Below are 18,236 nucleotides of genomic sequence, written 5' to 3' on the forward strand. Positions count from 1 at the left end.
AAATATTTGAAGTGTCCCCATAACCACATACAGTGGAATAAATGCAATTTCTTTATATTATTTTAAAGAAAACCCTTTGAAGTTACATAAAAATCTGCTGTTTGTGACACATATTGTTATTTATGTTGTTTTTCATATGATGAAACACCAAATTGTCTTTTTTTATGTTGTAAGTACTGTTTTTGATAGTGTATAACTCTGGTTCTGGGTGCTCTAGCAGACTGCAGACAGTTCTGGTTGTTAGCAGCAGCAGCCAGTAAACAACCAAAATAGAATGATCTCTTTAGCATGTCACTTTCAAAAGTTATTCTTATTTTACTGAAGGGTGCGAAAATACATTTTTCATATAAATATTAATTTTTTGTTTTGCACATATAATAAATAGCAAGGGATTATCCATGCACACAACCTAAGAAAATGCTGTGAATGGACTCATTTTTTAGAGTAGGACCTAAGAGAAAAGATGGTGTATCAGTTGTGGCTATCTGTGCTATCTGAGGCAGTTCATGCTCAAGTTTCACATAAATTTACAAAAGACAATTTTTTAACCTTATTATTCATTCATTGATTGTTGGATATGTGTTGATAATAAAATAATGCTGTAGCCTTATTCCTGAGAATGAGAGCTTTCATTTGATATAAGACTTGCCCATGTTTGTCATACTTGAAAAATATGAAATATGTGAATATTAAATGATATAAAAAATATGGGGGGGTGATAGTGTAAATTAAGTGTAAATAACTTTCTTACAGTAGAACATATCTCATATCTGCAGAAAGTAGAGAGTCTAAGCTTTCAAACAGTATCTCATATGTGTTACTGGGGGTCCATGAAGGACCATTAAAGATTAAAAGAATATTTAATATTAAGTCAAAATACGAAATTCTGGACCCGGGACAGGGTCCTCAGGGTTAAAGAGGTTAATGTTATTTAAAAGCTTACATTTGTGTTCAATTAGCATACTTGATCATCTTTGTAATTTGGCCGGGCAAAGAGATCAGGAGAGATATGGATCAGGTGTGTAAAGCGAGTGTGGCGTTCGATGATTGGGTCTTAGAGAAGAGAGGAGGCCTATAAAAAGGCCGTTGAAGAAACCGGATGTGTGAAGTTTGTTCCGGGTGTTCACTGGGAGTGAGAGGGAAGCAACTGGTGTGGTAGAGGAGACGTTTTGTTTGGACTTACAGGCTGTGGTGAAAGGAAGACGGATGCTGAGTACCAATTTGCATACTATCCGTCCTAAATAGTATTCGAAACTAGAATTAGTACGTCCCGGATTGTGGCCCTGACATGCCCTTGTGCTCGTCCCATGCCCTCACCGCTCGATTAGTCAGGATTCAGAGCCCGGGCTGGAAACGTGCCACTGACCCTATATCACTGTGAGTGTGTGGAGTGCGGTGGATGATCTCTTTGAAGTGTGTGCACAAGGAAAATTGTAGTGCTGTGCTTTTGTCAGTGTCTGTCAGTAATCGTGTTCCAGGCCAAGGAAAGAGCCCTGTCCGAGAAGAGCCGAGTGCTGGTGTTGGACATCCGTTTCTTATACGTACACGACCATCTGGTGGTGACGCTGTGGCCGTGAAGTAAGGGCTGACTTCAATAACTGTGCCTGGGGTCAAGAAAGGGAGTGTTTGCCTTTTGCTACTGGGAAGTGCACTGGCTGTCTTTGCGCATAACCATTCTCATGTTGAGTGTTTCCAGATGCCAGCTTATGCTCTAACGCCCCGCTCCGCTGTTTGAAGAGAAGGAGATTGGAAGTGGTTGGCCTCCCTCCACCAGTATGCTGAACAGTAAGAACCTCCATCTCGACCTGCACACCGCTGTGTCCCCTTTCATTGTTACCCGTCTCTGGTATGTGTGCTTGCTTAAAAGCTGAAGAATCATAGCCTGTGTTCCTATCTGTCCTTTCTGCTTGTGTAAAAGTCCCGTATCTCCCATTGTATGTCCATTGAAGCTAAGACTAGTGTATGCACTTCTGTGTCCTCTGCTACCAGCCTGCAGGTTGAAGAGCTAAAGCTCTGTTTCGTCGCTTGACTGTTCCGCTGTATGTCGAAAGAGCTAAAGGCCCAGGGTACTAGCCGTAAGTCTACCTGCAAGTGGACAGCTAGGAGCCTTGTTATCTTGCCTGTACATCCCCTCCAGTCACCCAAGCATCGAAGGGCTAAAGTCCTGTGTATTCACCCACTCATCTGCCTGTAAGTCGAACTCACCTGTATACCTCCCCGTACGCCCAAGAGCTAAAAGCCCAGTGTACTCACCTGTATACCTCCTGTACGCCCAACAGCTAAAAGCCCAGTGTACTCACCTGTATACCTCCTGTACCCCCAAAAGCCAGAAGCCCAGTGTACTCACCTGTATACCTCCTGTACGCCCAAAAGCTAAAAGCCCAGTGTACTCACCTGTATACCCAAAAGCCGAAAGCTCAGTGTGCTTACCGCCTGCATGTCCAAGAGCCTAAGTTCTGGGTGTTTTCGCAAACTGTACGCCCTTTGTGAGTCCAGAGGACAGAGTCCAGAGGGCTTACCTGCTAGCCCGCGTGTGAGTTACGGAGACCAAGTAAAGAGCACCTATCTGTACACCTCCTTGTGAGTCCAGAGTACTTACCCATACGCCCACTTGTGAGTCGAGGAGACTCCAGCTAGAAGCTTCTTTTTTAGATTTCCCTTCCCTTTTAAAAAGTTAATAAAACTTGTTACATTTTATACATACTTGTCTGTCTGGTCATTGGGGTGTTTTGGAACCTTCTCGGGGTGGAAGTAGAGAGGAGCGCGACCCACGGTATTGGTGGTCCGTTCTGACCTGTGACATAACCAAAAAGTTCCGTCATTTTAAATGTATAATAATACTTGAGGAAATTTTATTTTAAAGAAAGACAAAAAGAGAAATGCTGTAAAAACACCCCTGTGCTATAGCTTGAGGTATTGGTTTGGTTTAAAGTCCCTATTTCTGGTATTCTCAATATTGTCATTTAGAATTTATTTATTAAAAGAAATAAAGAAAAAAGTTTGTTGTAATGTAAGTTATTTTTGTCTATGTAAAACATTGACAAATATACAGTCACTAATTATTAATGCCATGGTTGATTATAATATTTGGGACACATAATAAAACATCCTGCTTTATGAGCCAAATTTACCATGATTAACAACTTCTCTGTAGTCTTTTTATATATATATTTTTAAATGTCTTCACCTTTAAAACACTGCTTTAGTTTATATTAAATCGCACATGTAATACATTTAATACAAACACTTTATATGGTTTGGCGAAAAAATGAAAGTGAAAGTGCAGCTGAGGCACACCTAACAGATAAACATGTTTTGCACACGACTCTTACCACAAAACCAGGAAACTACTTTTCAAGTGAATGTCTCTCTCTGTCTGTATGTATATTAGTGAAATATGGCAGAAGCTCATATTTTTAAGGACAAGTTCAGCTGTTCAGTGTGTTTGGATCTCCTGAAGGATCCAGTGACCATTCCCTGTGGACACAATTACTGTATGAGCTGTATTACAAACTGCTGGGATCAGGATGATCAGAAGAGAATCTACAGCTGCCCTCAATGCAGACAAACCTTCACACCAAGACCTGTTTTATTTAAAAATGTGATGTTTGCTGAAATGGTGGAGGAACTGAAGAAGACAAAACTTCAAACTGCTGTTCCTGCTGACTCTTATGCTGAAGCTGGAGATGTGGAGTGTGACGCCTGTACTGAGAGAAAATACAAAGCTGTCAAGTCCTGTCTGGAGTGTCTGAAGTCTTACTGTCAAAATCATCTTAAACAACATGAGAATCTCTTCAATGACAGGAGGCATCATTTGATGAATCCCACCAGACAACTTCATGAGATGATCTGCTCAAAACATAATAAACAACTAGAAATCTACTGTCGCACCGACCAACACTGCATTTGTTATCTGTGTACGATGGACGAACATAAAAACCATGATACTGTGACAGCTGTAGCAGAAAGAACTGAGAAACAGGTATGAACTGAAATCAGACACTGCACTAATTCTAACAGTAATGATTAATAATATATGCTAAACTATGAATGTCATTATAGAAACATTACATGCATGCAGTTTAAAGTAATATTTTTGAGGTTTTATAGTTATTTGTTATCTCACAGAGAGTTTTGGGAGAGAGACAGATAAAATTACATCGGATAATTAAGGAGAGAGAGAAGGAGCTTCAGGAGCTGAGAGAGGCTGTGGACTATCATGCGGTGAGTTTTGAGCAGAAAAACATCTGCTGACATCTTGAAGATCAGTTTGAGATTCATGACTCTCCTCCAGTGATGGAGATCTTTACTGGTGTACTTGTAATGGATCTGATTGTAATGTTTGTCCTAACAGCGCTCTGCACAGACAGCAGTGGAGGACAGTGAGAGGATCTTTACTGAACTGATCCAATCCATTGAGAGAAGACGATCTGAGGTGACACAACTGATCAGAGATCAGGAAAAGACTGCAGTGAGTCGAGCTGAAGGAGTCATGAAGCGTCTGGAGGAGGAGATTGATGATCTGAAGAGGAGAGACGCTGAACTGAAGCAGTTTTCACATACAGACAATCACATCCATTTTCTACAGGTAACACAACTCTGAAATACAACACAGTGAACATTAGCAGGATCTCTGGAAGACTTCACTTCTTATATGACCATGATTTTAACATTTTTACATGGTAATTATTATTTTAACCACTTAAGGAATATAAACTAGGTTAATGATAAAGATTTCTGATAAAGATTATGTTGTCTTTGAATTTGTAATGTTTTCTTCTTCAGAGTTTTCAGTCTCTGTCTGCAGCTCTTGAGTCTTCAGTCTCACACAGATTTACTCTCAGCTCTCTTCTCTCTTTTGATGATGTGAGAAAATCTCTCTCTCAACTGAAAGACAAACTGGAGGATTTCTGTAAAGAGGAGATAGAGAAGATATCTGGTGAAGGTAAAGTAGCAGAAATTTATTTACTCTTTAATATCACAAGCAAGAGCGCTGTTCGACTTTATATCAGTCTCATGATCTCTGTTTTTGTGTGTGTTATTTGTTTTATTATTTATATATCCTTGTGATATTTTAATTTTTTAATAATTATGTCTGTTTATGTCCTCAGTTACATATATCACAGTTATTTATGATGAATTGAAGAGCAGGGAGGATTTCCTACGATGTAAGAGACTTTTTGACTGTTTATGATTTATGACTTTGATTTATTTACATCTTTTAGTACACAAAGAGTGACAAAAACAAAAGAAGAAATAGAAAATAGAAAGACAACAACAGCAACAACAAAAAGTTTTCAATGTTTACAGAAAACATTCAGGTCACACGTGTCAGTAACTCAGTTATTGTTAAAGAGGTGGATGAATTGAGTAAAATTAACAGCAAGTTGCAGATACTGAGACTCAAAATCAAAACATCAACCTTTTAACTTTTTTAAGCTGGCAGAGACAGAAATGTCTGAATGTGCACCCTGTTTATTTTCTTTATTTGACAAAAACACAAAGATCTGTTGTTATTGTGAATGTACACAAATTAAAGAAGACCCTTCACAGTTTCAAATGATGTCAAACACGTAAGTGTATGATTATTAATGATGGAGTATTTTAAGTTGATTCTGCTATGATAAGGAGAAAACACGTTTTGGACCCCAGAGAGTTAATTACTGCTAACAGGCAAAGTACACAACTTAGCTTTTTTTCTTTTTTTGCATATAACTGCATTAACACTAAAACCGGTAAAAATGTCAAATGAGGGCATTTAAACAAATATATTTATATATATGAAACAATCTCAACCCAAATAGTAACTGTGAAGAGACAAAGTAAATGAAAGAGTAAATAAAAAATATAGAAATGTGTATGTTTTGGAAAAAATGCAATAAATCTGCAATGATGATTTTTGTTAAACTGCTGAAGTCATTTGTGTTTATCTTCATCAGATTTCAAGCAGTTCACACTGGATTCAAACACAGTTAATAAATACTTTAAGTTGTCTGATGGGAACAAAACGGCTACTTACACTATCACAGACCATCAGTATCCTGATCATCCAGACAGATTTGATCACTGGCTGCAGGTGTTGGGTAGAGAGAGTTTGTGTGAAAGCTGTTACTGGGAGGTTGAGTGGAGTGGTCATGTTGGTATATCAGTGTCATATAAGAGCATCAGCAGGAAGGGAAGGGGTCGTGAAAGTTTGTTTGGACGTAATAATCAGTCCTGGAGATTGTACTGCTCTGACTCCAGCTGCTCATTCTGGCACAATAACAAACGCACTGATCTCCCTGTAGTGTTGAGCTCCTGTAGAATAGGAGTGTATGTGGATCACAGTAAAGGATCTCTGTCCTTCTACAGCGTCTCTGATACAATGAACCTCATACACAGAGTCAACACCACATTCATTAAACCACTTTATCCTGGGTTTAACATCGCTCCAGGTTCGGTAAAGTTATGTAATCCAGAAGTGTAGATGTGGTGGAGATTCTCTTCACTGTAAAAATGATTGCTAAATAAAATGAGTAACCAAAATGTAAGTTAAAATAACACAAAAATTGAGTAATTTAAGTTGATGTGTAAATGATCACATTATTAAGTAATTCAATTTAAGTGTATCATGTAAAATCCACTTAAATTTGTAAGAAGGAAATTAATAATTTTGTGTTGAAGCTACTTGAATGGTTTTAGTAAACATAACTAACTAGGCAGTGGATTTCCCATCATGCTTTGCATGGGACTGCATTTGGAGAGTTAAATTTGAAATTAAATTATTTTATGTTTTTTTTTAACTAAAAAGAAAGACTTGTTAGTGTTGATGTTTGAGATTTAGAAGAGTTTCTGTTTCTTCTTTGAGTTTTGTGGTTACCATCATTCAGAAGAGTGGTGCTTGTGTATAGACAATACTGTAGGCAACACGATGAAAATCATGATGTGTGTTAATTCACTCAATGAGCAATAACTGTGCTAATGTACTGAGACTGAGTCTCTTCTTACTTGCTCAACATAATGTGGCGTAATAAATAAAGAAAAGAAGAAATTTTACGTGATTAAATCAAGAAGATTCTATTAAAGAAGTAACCCTTTAAAAGTTCTTAAAAATGTGTTGGTAACAATATTTTACATAATATCTTTAAGTAAACATCACATATTTTTACAGTGTAATTTAACTTTACTTAGTAAACTTAAGCACATTCTACTTTTTTGTTAATTTAAATTAGCTTTTCTAAGTACATTTTATTTATTATGTTTTTCAGTGTAATACTGTAATACTGTAAACTTGGACTAAAATGATAATTTAATATATTCACTGAATCCCTTTACCCTGGGCCTTGTTGATTGTAAGACTTTCCACAGTCAATCTTGTTATCTTGCTAACTTGATGTAAGGATTTTGTCTTGTGTTGTGTTTTGTACTTTTATTTTGACACCCTGTTCTGTTCTGGCTTTTATTTTGAAATCATCTCATGCCATGCTTCGCTTCCCACTTCCTGTATATTTGTATTTAACTGTGGCTACTCGATCCGTACAGCAACCCGATCGGTCCGCGCATGTGCGAAATGACTGCGATACGATTTACGGCAGTTTCGGATATTAACGCTTTTCTTACCCTTGTCATAGCGCTTTATTTTCAAGTCTTACTATTTACAACTATGTCTGCCTTTAAACAATTGATAATATTGCTCGTGTAATGTCTGTTTTGTGTGCAAGTTTACTTACTCTGACTTGTTTTTGTGGTATTTTTGTCCTACGCAATCACATGTGCAACATAAAATAAAACGTATGACAAAATGTTGTAAAATTAAACTATATAGTTTACATATGTTAGACATCACATACAGATGTGTGTGTTTGTTTACATTTAATATTTCATTTTCTAAATATATGTTCTGAAACTGTTCTTCTCATTGCAGCATATTTTTACAAGTGTTTGTATTTAAGAAAAATAGATTACAAAAACACAGGACAAAACTGATTTATTCAACTGATTTATTCATTAATGAATATGTTTACTCCCTCCCTCAATCAATCACTCCCTCCCTCCCTCCCTCCAGGAACATTGCATTGACCTTCAAGCCTTTTCATCAATGCAGTAGGACAAAAATTTCTCCATGTCCTCTTGACATTGAAAATAAACATAAAATCATCCTTTGCCTCAGGGAATTCATCACACATGACCCTTTTGATGGCATTTTGTTGGTCATCAATGGTCATTTGCAGAAAAGCAGGCTCTGTCACCTCCCCATGGAATAAGTCTCTGTGACTGTGTATCCAGTTCCATGCTGTATACAGGTCTCTCAGAATGGTTGGCTGCTGCACCTGGTGAAGACACAAGTTGTAAATCAAATATACAAAATTAGGTCACACTTTATTTTACGGTGTCACTGTTACAGTGTAATTATACATTTAAGTACTAAGTAATAATCATTAATAACATGTACTTACTATAGGGTTGGGGTTAGGATTAGGGTTTGGTTAAGGGTTAGTTGCATGTAATTATGCATAATAACTGGTATTACAATAATAATTACATGTATTATGTGTAACAAAGACACCGTAAAATAAAGTGTTACCCAAAATTATAATGGCACAATAGTGGCACACATTTAACTGTTGGATATGACCACTAAAGTCTTTACCTTATTAATGTCCTGTTCAACCACAACTCTTCTGCTGGGCAACAGTTTGGTGGTGGTGGATTTCGAAACTCTAAAGACAGGCTCAAGTGTTCCCTGAAGGAGTTGGGATGATTCTTTAGTCCAGTATGCAAACCTCTGTCCATGCCTTTGAAATATATGCAAACATAGATGCCATCTATTAATGTAATAGCTTTCTAGTTTAACTTTAACCACAGTGACTTACAGTTTTTTACAATCACTTTGCTACTATTTTCAGAACCTTGATGTCATTTTTCACAACTCTAGATACAAAACTCAAAACGGTAATCACTTGTAACACAGGCTGTCTAGTGTTCAAAACATTGCATTGTGCATTCACATCTTTAAAGACATCTTGCACTTGCACAATCATTGTTTCAAAACACAAATTTACTGTGAAATACCATGGAAACATAACTATAGATCACCCACACACAAGCAACTGATAGTTTCACTAAGTCATTGTTTGTACAATCATTAAATATTGTAGAACAAAATTGGTGATACAGATTTCATTATGGTACATGTAGAGCAAATACATATCTGTAAAAGTTCTGCAGTAGTAGAGAGAATACGACAGACACATTGGAATCATTGAACAAAGTTTGTAATGTATTGATGAAAACACTACAGTACAATCACAACATAGGTCACATCATTTCACAATCTGCACTCAATCATCAGTAACAAGTTGGCAGAATTGGACAAGCAATTACAAGGGCCTGCATCTATACAGTACAGTGATAATTGGTTCATGCTCCATGCTTATTGGTGACAATGAACCTCATTATCTTGAAACTTTCATGATTTTCAGTAAACATGGAAGATTCTTTGTCTGTTTCCATACAACTATTACGAATAATGCAACAGTTACTTATAATTTTGGGCAGTTGTATTGATTGATAGTTAGATCATTGTAAGAAAATGAATAGACACTTATTTGAAATGTGATGTGTGAATAGCCTTTTGAAACAGTAGTACTTTGATGTTAAGTTGTGTCATATTGAACATGTGATTTTGGTTGAATGAACAAATGATCCAAGTTTTATGTGTATTGTATCCAAGCAATTGAGAAAAGAGTTAAGAGTTTTGAAAAATGTGCATTTCGATCTTTGGTTGTGAGTTTTGTGTCTAGAGTTGTGAAAAATAACATCAATGTTCTGAAAATAGTAGCAAAGTGATTGTAAAAAACTGTAATACAGCCAAGATACTGAAATTATTATTATTATTAGAAAACCTATCATACCCTTCTAGGCAAAACTTTTCCATTAGCTGAATACACCACCACTGGCGAAATCAATGGCACCTCCTCCTAAAACGCACAAAAATAAAAATGCGCACATAGCATAGTTTGAAAGCATAATTATGTGAAAATCCACCTTACCTCTGTAAATGTTAAAGGACATGATGTGCAGATGCTGAGAGCATACTGTAAAATACAAACAATACTGTAAGACTTTGATTTTACTGTCTAACAGCTTTGATGAATTAAACATTCTTACCATCAGCATGTAGACACCACAAGAATTCCCACTGCACTGTTGAGGAAAACACTGGAAAAAGAAAAGTGCATTCACAGTTGGTTTTAAACTGTTTAAACATGCATAAATATATACCAGGGGTCTCCAACCCTGCTCCTGGTGAGCTACGGTCCAGGAGATTTTAGCTCCAACCCCAAAGAAGCACTACTGAAGCAGCTTATAAAGGTGTTCAGTGTTGTTTGATAATTACAGACAGGTGTGTTGGAGCTGGGTTGGAACTGAAGTCTGCAGGAGGGTAGCTTTCCAGGAGCATAGTCGGAGACACCTACTATATACTTAAAAAAAGCTTTATACAACTTTATTATTCAAAACCAACCTCAAGGTCTTTTCCTGTTTTCTCTGTCCAGGAGCCTGGGTCAATGAAGTCTGCAATGTTTCTGGCATTCAAAAGAGAACACAAAATAAATAGATGTAATGTCTGATAAAATGACCAGTTCTGTAGCCTGAGAACAAATGTCCTATAGGAACTTGAAGCCTTTAAAAGAATAAAGAAAAGATTTTAAAAAATCATATTAGTAACTGATATCTGACTAAAAAATAAACTACATTAAGGTCAATTATTTATTAATACTCTGCTAGAAAAACAATAAAACATCACATAAATTCTTCAGATTTTATAAACTGATTGAAATCATTAAATTATAAATATAATGGTTATAATGGAAATTTTATTGGTTGTAATGGAAACTATTAGGGTCTCTGTGGGTATACTGGTATGTAATGGAATCGTTGGGTGAGATGTTTTCTGACAGATGGGAACCAATATAACCCCAATTAAATCATACAGAAATAATGCCCAAAACACACCACAAAAAATGAATGTTATACTTGTTTTATTGGTAAAGGCTAATGGTTCCTAACAGTATTTTAATGGAAACCATTCGAATCTCGAAAGCTCCTGTTGTTGTTTTTTCAGCAGGATTACCCAAATATTGGAACTGAACAATTGGCTTATTATTTTCAAAATAATTTTATAAATTAAACACATGACCCATGCTGTACACTTGAGTTAGTTTACTTTATTCATTATAAAATCTATCGGTAATTTACTTTTAAATTATTATTCCTTACCTTTGATGGCAACTTTTCCAGACGCACGTTTCACCTTCCGCAACTCTGAAGGACAGTCAGGACTCAGGAATTTCTCTCTTTAAAAGAAATTTTTGAAGTCGTACATAAAATTGAAAGGAATCCATGTCGCTATTCGTCTCTCTCCACCGTAAAAACCAAAACTGATCCCAGGAGAGCAAACTGTCGTAAAACGTCGCCGATAACAGGAAGTGACGTCATTTCGCACATGCGCGGACCGATCGGGTTGCTGTACGGATCGAGTAGCCACATTAACCAGTAAAATATGTTCACTGCCTTAACTAAGCGTTCATCTTGTATCTTGTTTCCTGTTCTGTGTCTGTCTGTTTTTGACCTGTGCCTGTTATATTGGATTTTGATTGTTTGCTGCCTGCCTCGACCATTGCCTGATATTTGGATTACTTTTTTGGATTGCCCTATTGGATTTCGTTTGCCTGCCCTTTTGGGATAATTTATAATAAACCTTCTTTGCACATGGACTCTACTCTCCTTTGCTTTTTGTAAGCAACCTACACTTGATCATATATTTTACTGTAAAATAAATGGTTATGGGGTGATTGAAATGTGATGGGGAAGGAAAACTTGATACTTTAAAATGGATATTGTAAGACTACAAGTGTAAATTAAATGCAAGGAACTTAACAGAGATATTTTAAATAAAAGCAAACACATAAAGCTGAATTAGTTTGTCTTCATGTCTGCATTCACTAAACTCTGTCACATTCATTAACTTTTACATTCATTAGTTGGAAGGTAGAAATAAAGTTAGAAGACATTTTATTGAGGTTATTGTTGTGGATAGAAGCTCTTTACACTAAAAAACAAAGACTTTATGTTTACTCTAAAATGTATCATTATTATGGTTTAAAATCTATTATAATATTGCACCAATTGGGTACGTGAAATGAAAGTGATGTAATTGCTACACAGCAAAATCCCCAAAGTTAAATGGACACTGCTTGGTAGACATATTGTCCCAATCTAAAGCAGGGTTAAACGCTGCAATCTGTAACTTTATCCTCTTTATCACCAACCCTGTTTCAAGACATTATTTTCCACATACCGTACCTTTTCTCAAACGCATTGATTTTGTACAAAGCTCATCTGAAAGTGTATGTCAACTTATTTCAACAACCATAACCTATTCCCTAACCCTTACAGTCTACTAATAATCTAATGACAGTTAGTTTACACATAGTTGCATATTAATGAAAGCTAGTTAACATGTAGTTGCAAAGTTATTTATAATTAATAGAATGTCTAAAAAGGTGCAACCGCTATAAATTTGTTTTTTTAAAACATGTTTGTTATGACAAAGAAAGACAATTGTGAAATTCTATGGTGGTGGTTAAACATCATTATATAGATGTTTATCTTAAAATTTATTTATTACATAATTTAGTGTTTACACACTTATCAGGAGCATAATTTTCTGTCAATAATGAGATACTACAGTATCAGATCCAGCACTCATAGCAGTTTATCATTCTGAATAATTTTGAAACACTTTAAACAAATTAGCGTCGCACACCTGAAGTCAATAGATAGGTGCATAGGATAAGACGACAAAAAGTCTCAAAATATACAAAGAACAATTCCCGCACACTATCTGCTTGCTGAAAAAATGTATTTAATGAAAGTTGCGTTACAACGTTTCGATCAACTGATCTTCATCAGGCAACTGCAATTGTTACAAACACCACCAAATACAAATGGACAAATGTCCAATCACAATGCAGAAAAACAAATCACATGATAGGTGCATCATTCAAAATAGTCACATGATTACAGCTCAATTCAATAAACTCATGATATCATTTAATATATGTAACCCGATACACAACTCATATGTAAGTCTAATACACAATTCAAAGCATCACATTAAAAAGTGTTTCATCATTTAACCCTAAAGGTGATAAAGTTTGAAGAGTATCGATCCAATAGAGTTCACGTCTCATTAATAGTAAATCAATATCACCACCTCTAGGTGGCATATTCACCTTTTCAATTCCACAAAAGCGTAGTGAGGAAACATCATGATTAAGTGCATTAAAATGGGTCGCAACCGGGTAATTCATATCCTTTCTTCTGATTGAACTTTTGTGTTCACTAATTCTTAGCTTAGGTTGACGTGTTGTTTTTCCCACATATCCCAAACCACAAGGACAGCGTATCAAATAAATCACGTGTGTAGAGACACAAGTAATTACTGACTTAATGTCAAACTTTTTTCCGGTTCTAGGATGACAAAAAAAAGGAAGTTTTGAAGGTGTTGTTGCATTGTGCACAATTTCCACAGCGATAATTTCCATTAGGTAAAGGGCTGATTAATCTCTGTGAAGGACTCGGAGTATTCTTCTGAAATTGAGCATGTACAAGACAATCTTTTAAGTTCCTAGACCTTCTAAATACAATCAATGGGGGATCTTGAAAAATGGCACTTAATTCTGAATCGGAAGACAAAAGGTGCAATGTTTTTTGAAGATCGATCTAATCAGATGAGATTGAGAAGAATGGGTAGTAATGAAAGTGAAAGAATGTTTTTTAGATAATTTGGTCTTCTTTTTTAACAACTCAGAGCGTGTCTTATGGAGAGTTACATTAAAAGCTTCGTCAATCCATTTAGAGGTTGAAATCAGTGTCAGAATGGCAAATTCTTCTTAGTCTGAAGAATTGACTTTTTGGAAGGCCCTTTTTTAAAGCGATAGGGTGAAAGCTGTTGGCTAAAAGTAATGTGTTGCGATCAGTGTCTTTTGTGTATAGAGTCGTAATCAATTTCCCATCATTTTTCAAGACCCACATATCAAGAAAATGTACTTTTGTGTCATTGATCTCACAAGTGAATTCCAAATCCTCAATAAAGCTGTTCAAGATAGACACAAATTTCCAACATCATTGTGATTGCCCAAAAAAATACAAAACACATCATCAATATATCTGTACCATTTCAAGATCTGAGAACAATATGGATTTTTTTCAGGATTAGACACAAAACAATGTTCAAAATGACCCACAAACAAATTAGCGTAATTGGGGGCAAAAATCGAACCCATAGCTGTACCACTTATCTGAAGATAATAGTCTTTATCAAAGCTGAAATAGTTATATTTCAGAACATATTTAGCCATATCGATCAAAAAATCAGTCGGAGGTGTAACATCACTCCGTGTAGAAAGATAATACTTCAGGGCATCTAGTCCCTTCTCATGTGAGATGTTGGTATATAGACTAGTAATGTCCAAAGTCAGTAACAGAGCATTCTCAGGTAAATCATGTAATTCAGAAATCTTGTTGATAAAGTCAGTTGAGTCCCTAATGTAGGCAGGTAAGGCCTGTACATAAGGTTTGATGAAATAGTCCACATACTGAGATAAAGGAGCTAATAGGGAATTAGTCTGTGCCACAATGGGGCGACCTGGAGGGTCTGTTAACCTCTTATGTATCTTAGGTATTCTTTGTAAACACTGATACTTTAAAATTAACCACTGCTTAATGTAGCCACACAAACATCAAGAATCAGAGTATGCATCACAACAATGGTGACAATAAAATGAAAAGCTTGATGCTGCAATGCATGATGGGTCTCAACTAATTACAAATCCATCATCCCGGACTCCCAGAATGCAATGTGGCATCAATAAATAAGAAACATTTTTACTTTTTTCTTTGTCACCATTGTTGAGATTCATACTCTGATTCTTGATGTCTGTGTGTCTACATTGTACAGTGGTTAATGTTTTCTGTGTACAGTCTATTAAAATTCAGAATAACAGACTGTTTTGAGAGTTCTTGACCTTGCACTGTAGTATCACATAATTCACAGAAAAGAAGTAAGCTCATTAAATTAATAAATTGGTTTTCCAGATGAGGTTTAACTTATGTAATAATCACCACTAAAGAGTTCCACTATTGTTGTTTCTCCGCCATAACAAACTTGCATTAAACACAAAATTATAGCAGCCAAAAATAAACGTATAAGCTAAGAGACAAGCTAAAGTCACGCCCAACTAAAACAAACCCTGATCACCATAATGGTGACTTTAAACGAAACTGCCAACAAACTTTACAAGTAAAATGCGAAATGCAATTTTAGGGTTCAAACAAAGATGGTGATTGAGAGGAATAAGTTACAAATTGCAACTTTTAACTCTACTTCAGAGTTCCTTTTAAGATTGGGACAATATGTACACCCAGCAGTGTTCATTTGACTCTGTGAATTTTGCTGTGCAATGATAAACCATCAATGTGACCTATGCTTTTAATCCAGACCAGTAAACACACACATACACACCACTCAAATGATGTTCTTGCTCTAGTACAGTGATTATAACAGAGTAAAGTGAGTGAAGGAACAAACATCAACCAACAGAGGGAAGCAGTAGATTATAAATATAAAACACCATTACTTTATTAATTCATACCCTGTGACATTTATATAATGTATACAAATCCTCTATGACTACTTAAAACACAGGGTATTGTTCTGTTTTAGGCTTTATCCTCTTATTTATTTACAGACAACACTGTGGAATACCAATTCACCAAATCTGAGATATTTGATCTCAATGACTTTATTCTATTTGACATCAGCATTATTCCATCTTGCACAGCTATGGTGTGTCTAAAAGACCAGTACAGCTGAATTGAGGGATCAAGTTGTTTTCTATGTTTTGCCCATCCAGTCTTTTGTGTTTTCATGAGCATCAGGAGTGAACTGTCTTTTGCAGTAGCATCTGTGAGCTGCTTCTGCATTTCCTCCCTAAGAGTTTCTGTTGCCACCAGCACATATACAACTCTTTCATCATCAAGATCCTCTGTAAATGTGGGCCTTCAGCAACAGCTTGTGACAGCGCATCAGCAACCAGCATATCTTTTCCAAAGGTATATTGGACATTGAGATCATATTTCTGTAGCTGTAAGAGCATACGTTGAAGTCTTGCCGGTGCTTTGCTCAGTGATTTTTTTGAAGATGGCTTTCAATGGCTTTTGGTCTGGCTGTGTGTTTACACTGCGTCCATATATGTACAGATGGAACTAGCAAAGACAATCACCATAGTGTCAGATAGCGCCCTTGACCCATATGTCATTGGATGTCCTTACTGTAACAGACAAGATCCTAAGCTGTCCTTGGATGCATCTGTTTGTTTAGTGAGTGTTGTAGTACCTGAGAACTGGTGTGTTGGTCAGCCCCGTTTTGAGCGCTGTCAGTGCTGTGTCATGTTCTGCCTGCCACTGAAATGTAATGTCTTTTCTTAATAGCTGTCTGAGAGATGCCGTGCGCAATGCCTCATGTGGGATGTATGGAACACGATATATTACGATACCCAAAAGGCGCTGTAGTCCTTGTCTGTCTGTGGGTGCTGTCATGCATACCATCGCCAGTATCTTGCTGTCACGCTTTCACTTCATGTAGCATTATCACGTGTCCCATTAAATTTATTTTTATTCACCTTGTACTACATTTTGTTTTGCCTTCCCCGTGATTGTAGCAACGATTTCATCATGTTCTTGCTCAGTGGCAACTGTGACAATTATATTTTCAGCTATGATATGTACCATTTATGTCACCAAACACATCATTTTTCTAATGCTGTAAACTTTGCTAGCAGGTTGACACAGAATGGCAGACATTTGAATCAGTCTCTACCCCATGGGGTGTTGAATGTGCATAGTAGGAATGAATCTGTTAACTCTTTCCCCGCCATTGACGAGATATCTCGTCAATCAAGAGAAAACGCGTCCCCGCCAATGACGAGTATTTCCGTCTTTCCGCAATACCGCTATTATCTACCTTCCGCAACTTTTGAAACCCGGAAGTATTGCCCTATGGCAAGCTGCTGCATGTCCGTGTCTGTTTTAAAGATCGCTCTGAATGGGATCTCTATGAAAAGTCCGCCACAAAAATGGAATTATCTCTGCTTTTTGCTCAAAATGTGGTGTTTTTGCAGAAACCTACCCATATTCAAAAGCTGATTACAAAAGAACTACTCAAGGTAGGATGAAACGTTTTTTTTTTGTTTGAAAGCAGAGGGTCTGTTCTTTCATTTGGTATATTGTGTGTTTATATATTTGAAGAAGAACATTTTCTGGAAGGCATTAAACTTTTGTGAAAATCATGAAAAACGCTGGCGCTGGCTGACAACTTTTTAAAAAAAACGCTGGCGGTGAAAGAGTTAAGTTGACTTGCCAGTATCAATCCTTTTCATCAAAGATTGAGAAAATTTTACTTTCCAGCGAGTTTATGTCACAAGTTAGGGCAGACCCAGATGCTATGAGGTCATGCCCCTTTCTAAGTTCCACCTCGAGGAGGTTCCCAAAGCCACCCCAATGACCAGACACACGAGGTACGAATAAAATTTAAATGAACTTTATTAAATTACTTAAAAGGGAATAATCAGGGAAGGGAATAAGGGGACTTAAAATAAGGGCCTCTTCTGGCCTCCAGGCCGATTTAAAAGGAAGGGGAGGGGACAGCCTTTTAGGGTCTCTTCTATCCGTGGCGCCCTCCGCTATCCTGGAGGCAGAATTTCAGGTAACTAGTAGCAGTGGGCACGGTGAGTACTCTTCGGTTAACTGGTTAGTAGTCCTCCTCCTTTAGAGGGCTCGGAGCTGTAACACAAGATCACACGGCACATTTAACTGTGACTTTCTCTCTTACTTGCAGGTGGCTGACAACAATGGATACGGTAAGTAATCTTCGAGTCACTGGTTCGTAGACTTCCTCCTTTAGAGGCTCGGGGCTGTAACACAAGATCACATGGCACCTTTAACTGTGACTTTCTCTCTCTTACAGGTGAGCTGGTAGCAGTGGATACGGTGAGTACTTTTACAGGTAACTGGTTAGTAGTCTTCCTCCTTTAGAGGGCTCGGGGCTTACGAGGTGAGATGGCTGCTTGTAGTCTTTGCTTCCAAGGCCTCTGTACAAACGCGGGGGTGGGATACTGTCACCGTCGAGCCGA

The 18,236-nt window shown here is 36.9% G+C and overlaps 1 protein-coding gene across 1 annotated transcript; it reads left to right on the forward strand.

Moving 5' to 3' along the window:
- Positions 1–3,316: 3,316 nt before the first annotated feature.
- LOC141362102 (E3 ubiquitin/ISG15 ligase TRIM25-like) lies at positions 3,317–7,092 on the forward strand. The gene is made up of 6 exons (XM_073863906.1): positions 3,317–3,982; positions 4,129–4,224; positions 4,355–4,588; positions 4,786–4,945; positions 5,112–5,168; positions 5,940–7,092. The coding sequence occupies exons 1-6, from the start codon at positions 3,398–3,400 to the stop codon at positions 6,464–6,466; spliced, it is 1,659 nt and encodes a 552-aa protein (XP_073720007.1). The 5' UTR covers positions 3,317–3,397; the 3' UTR covers positions 6,467–7,092.
- Positions 7,093–18,236: the final 11,144 nt, after the last annotated feature.

Source organism: Misgurnus anguillicaudatus, chromosome 25 (genome assembly GCF_027580225.2).
Source record: "Misgurnus anguillicaudatus chromosome 25, ASM2758022v2, whole genome shotgun sequence".
Lineage (NCBI taxonomy): Eukaryota > Metazoa > Chordata > Actinopteri > Cypriniformes > Cobitidae > Misgurnus > Misgurnus anguillicaudatus.